At 38.6% G+C, this 2,603-nt stretch overlaps 1 protein-coding gene across 1 annotated transcript in view; it reads left to right on the top strand.

Moving 5' to 3' along the window:
• LOC117099958 (complement factor H-like) overlaps window positions 1-2,138 on the top strand; it is a 14,803-nt gene extending 12,665 nt beyond the window's left edge. Inside the window, exon 12 of the mRNA XM_033239491.1 lies at window positions 1,936-2,138. Coding sequence (XP_033095382.1) covers window positions 1,936-2,138 — 203 coding nt within the window. The remainder of the gene's footprint in view (window positions 1-1,935) is intronic.
• Window positions 2,139-2,603: the final 465 nt, after the last annotated feature.

The following is a 2,603-nucleotide window of genomic DNA, read 5'->3' as shown; positions in this document are numbered from 1 at the left end:
TATACATATATATATACATATACATATATATATACATATATATATATATATATATATATATATATATATATGAATATAAAGTTATCAGTTCAGGCAACGTATAGTGCTCGATGCTATGCAGAGCGGTATAATAATAATAATACTAATAATAAGAACTTGTAATTTCACTCTACAGACTGTTTCATGCAATAGGCAATCTTCATGAGTGAAGGGAATTTCAAATTTGACGTGTATATGTAGAGTTGGGCCGGTGTAGATGCAAATTAGGTATTATGTGTGTTTGAGTAGGAATTTGGCACGGTGTCTGCATTTTGAAAGGAGTTCGTGCCAAGACTATGTGACAAGATGAAGAAAGAAATCACATCCATCTTTCATTCCTTTGACCTCCGCATTACTATACAAGCAAACATAAAGATCTCAAACTTCCTTGATGTCACATTCAACCCGACTAACGGATCCTATGCTCCGTTCACCAAACCAGACAACAAATTACTATACGTGGATTAACGATCAAACCACCCTTCATCCATCTTAAAGCAAATCCCCTCTTCAATCAATAAAAGAATATCAAGCAACTCCGATTCAGAAGCAACTTTTCAAAAGGCCGCCCCCGACTACCAAATAGCACTAAGGGACAGCGGATTTCAACACAAGATGAAATACGAAAAACCACCTACAAACAACTCAAAAGCCAGAAGAAAAAGGAACATCATATGGTACAACCCACCTTTCAGCAAAAAGATCAAAACAAACATCGGCAGAACTTTCCTTAACTTGGTCAAAAAGCACTTCCACAAAGACAGCACCTTGCACAAATTGTTTAACAAGAACAACGTAAAAGTTAGCTACAGTTGCACAAGAAACATGGGCAGCACCATCAAAGCCCACAACGACCACCTTCTCCACACCAAACAACAAGTACCGACCAAACTATGCAACTGTCGGATTAAAGAAGATTGCCCACTCTCGGGAAACTGCCTCACCTCTTCAATTATTTATAAAGCTACAATCACAACAAACGAAGAATCGAAGCATTACATCGGGCTCACAGATACTGCATTTAAAACCCGATATACAAATCATAAGCACACATTCAATGCACCAAAACACAGAACTTTCAAAGTTCATATGGAAACTAAAAGACAGCAAAACACAATACAATATCAAATGGTCCATTATTAATAGAGCCTCATCCTACTCACCCAAAACAAAGCGATGCAATCTATGCAACGCAGAAAAGTTTCATATAATTTATGCAGACAAGCAATCTACTTCGAACAAAAGGCACGAACTCCTTTCAAAATGCAGACACCGTGCCAAATTCCTACTCAAAAACACATAATACATAATTTGCATCTACACCGGCCCAACTCTACATATACACGTCAAATTTGAAATTCCCTTCACTCCTGAAGATTGCCTAGTGCATTAAACAGCCTGTAGAGGGAAATTACAAGTTCCTTATTATTATTATAATATATATAATAAATAAATATATATAATAAATATCAATTAAAACTCTATATCTCTGGATAAAGCAGAAAACAAAAGATAGTCGAAAGCTTAAAACGCATCACTGTAGTCTTCTTCACAATGACACACGATGGAAATTGCGTCATAGGGATTGTGACGTCAGCGGTGAGGCTGGGTGGGCCTGGTCCTGGCCCCCCTCCTTCATTCCTGCCTTTAAAGTGTTGTTCCATATGTTTGGAAGATTATATCTTCCACCATCTCTATTCAACGTTGGTCTGTTGGCCCTGATGTAGATTGCTTCCTTGACCCCTTTCTCAAACTATCTTGGTTCCACAGTTAAAATTTTAGCCTTATCAAATTTGACGCTGTGACACGGAAACTCAGTGTTAACATGTTTTGAGACTTTTTCTTCAATGTTTTAGAAATATTGTTTTAAACGCACGTTCTGTTTCTCCAATATAGGAGGCTTTACGATCTTGGCACTTGATCTGGTAAACCGGACCAACAACTTTCTCTTTACTTATCCGGTCTTTCGGGCGTACAAGATGTTGTCTAAGTGTGTTAGTCGGTTTGAAGAACCCTGGTACATCGTAACTTTGCATTACTCGACGAATCTGTTCCGACACACCCTTGATATATGGTATCTCCACCGGGTGTTTCCTTAGTTGATCTCTTCTGTTGACACAACCCTCATAGGAAGTAGCTGTACTTTGTCCTTTTGAATGTGTTTCTGAAACATCTTTGTTTAGAAAACAATCTGGGTAATCATTCCTTCTCAGGCTTTCTTGATGTGTTTGACCTCTGATGTTTTGTCCTGGTCATCACTTACAATGCTATTGGCTCTATTAAGTAATGTCCGTACCACACCCCATTTGTGTTCCAGTGGATGGTTGCTGTCAAAATTCAAATACTGGTCAGTGTGGGTATCTTTTCTGAACACTTTGGTTTTAATCGAGCCATCGTTGTAAACTACTGTCCAAGCGTCCAAGAAATTCAATGCTCTTTCCACGTTGGTGCCTTTGTCCAGAGTTCCTCCATTCGTGTCCTCTGTCTCCACTTCACCCTCAGTTGTCCATTTGGTGTCCCTGTCCACCGTAATGATGTGAGTAGTGAACGCCATATATATATAC

The sequence above is a fragment of the Anneissia japonica genome, unplaced genomic scaffold, assembly GCF_011630105.1.
Source record: "Anneissia japonica isolate Jap-2015-1 unplaced genomic scaffold, ASM1163010v1 scaffold10712_len34958_cov120, whole genome shotgun sequence".
Taxonomy (NCBI): Eukaryota; Metazoa; Echinodermata; class Crinoidea; order Comatulida; family Comatulidae; genus Anneissia; species Anneissia japonica.
The sequence above is the reverse complement of the archived record's forward strand: the minus strand, read 5'-3'. Positions and strand labels throughout refer to the sequence as shown.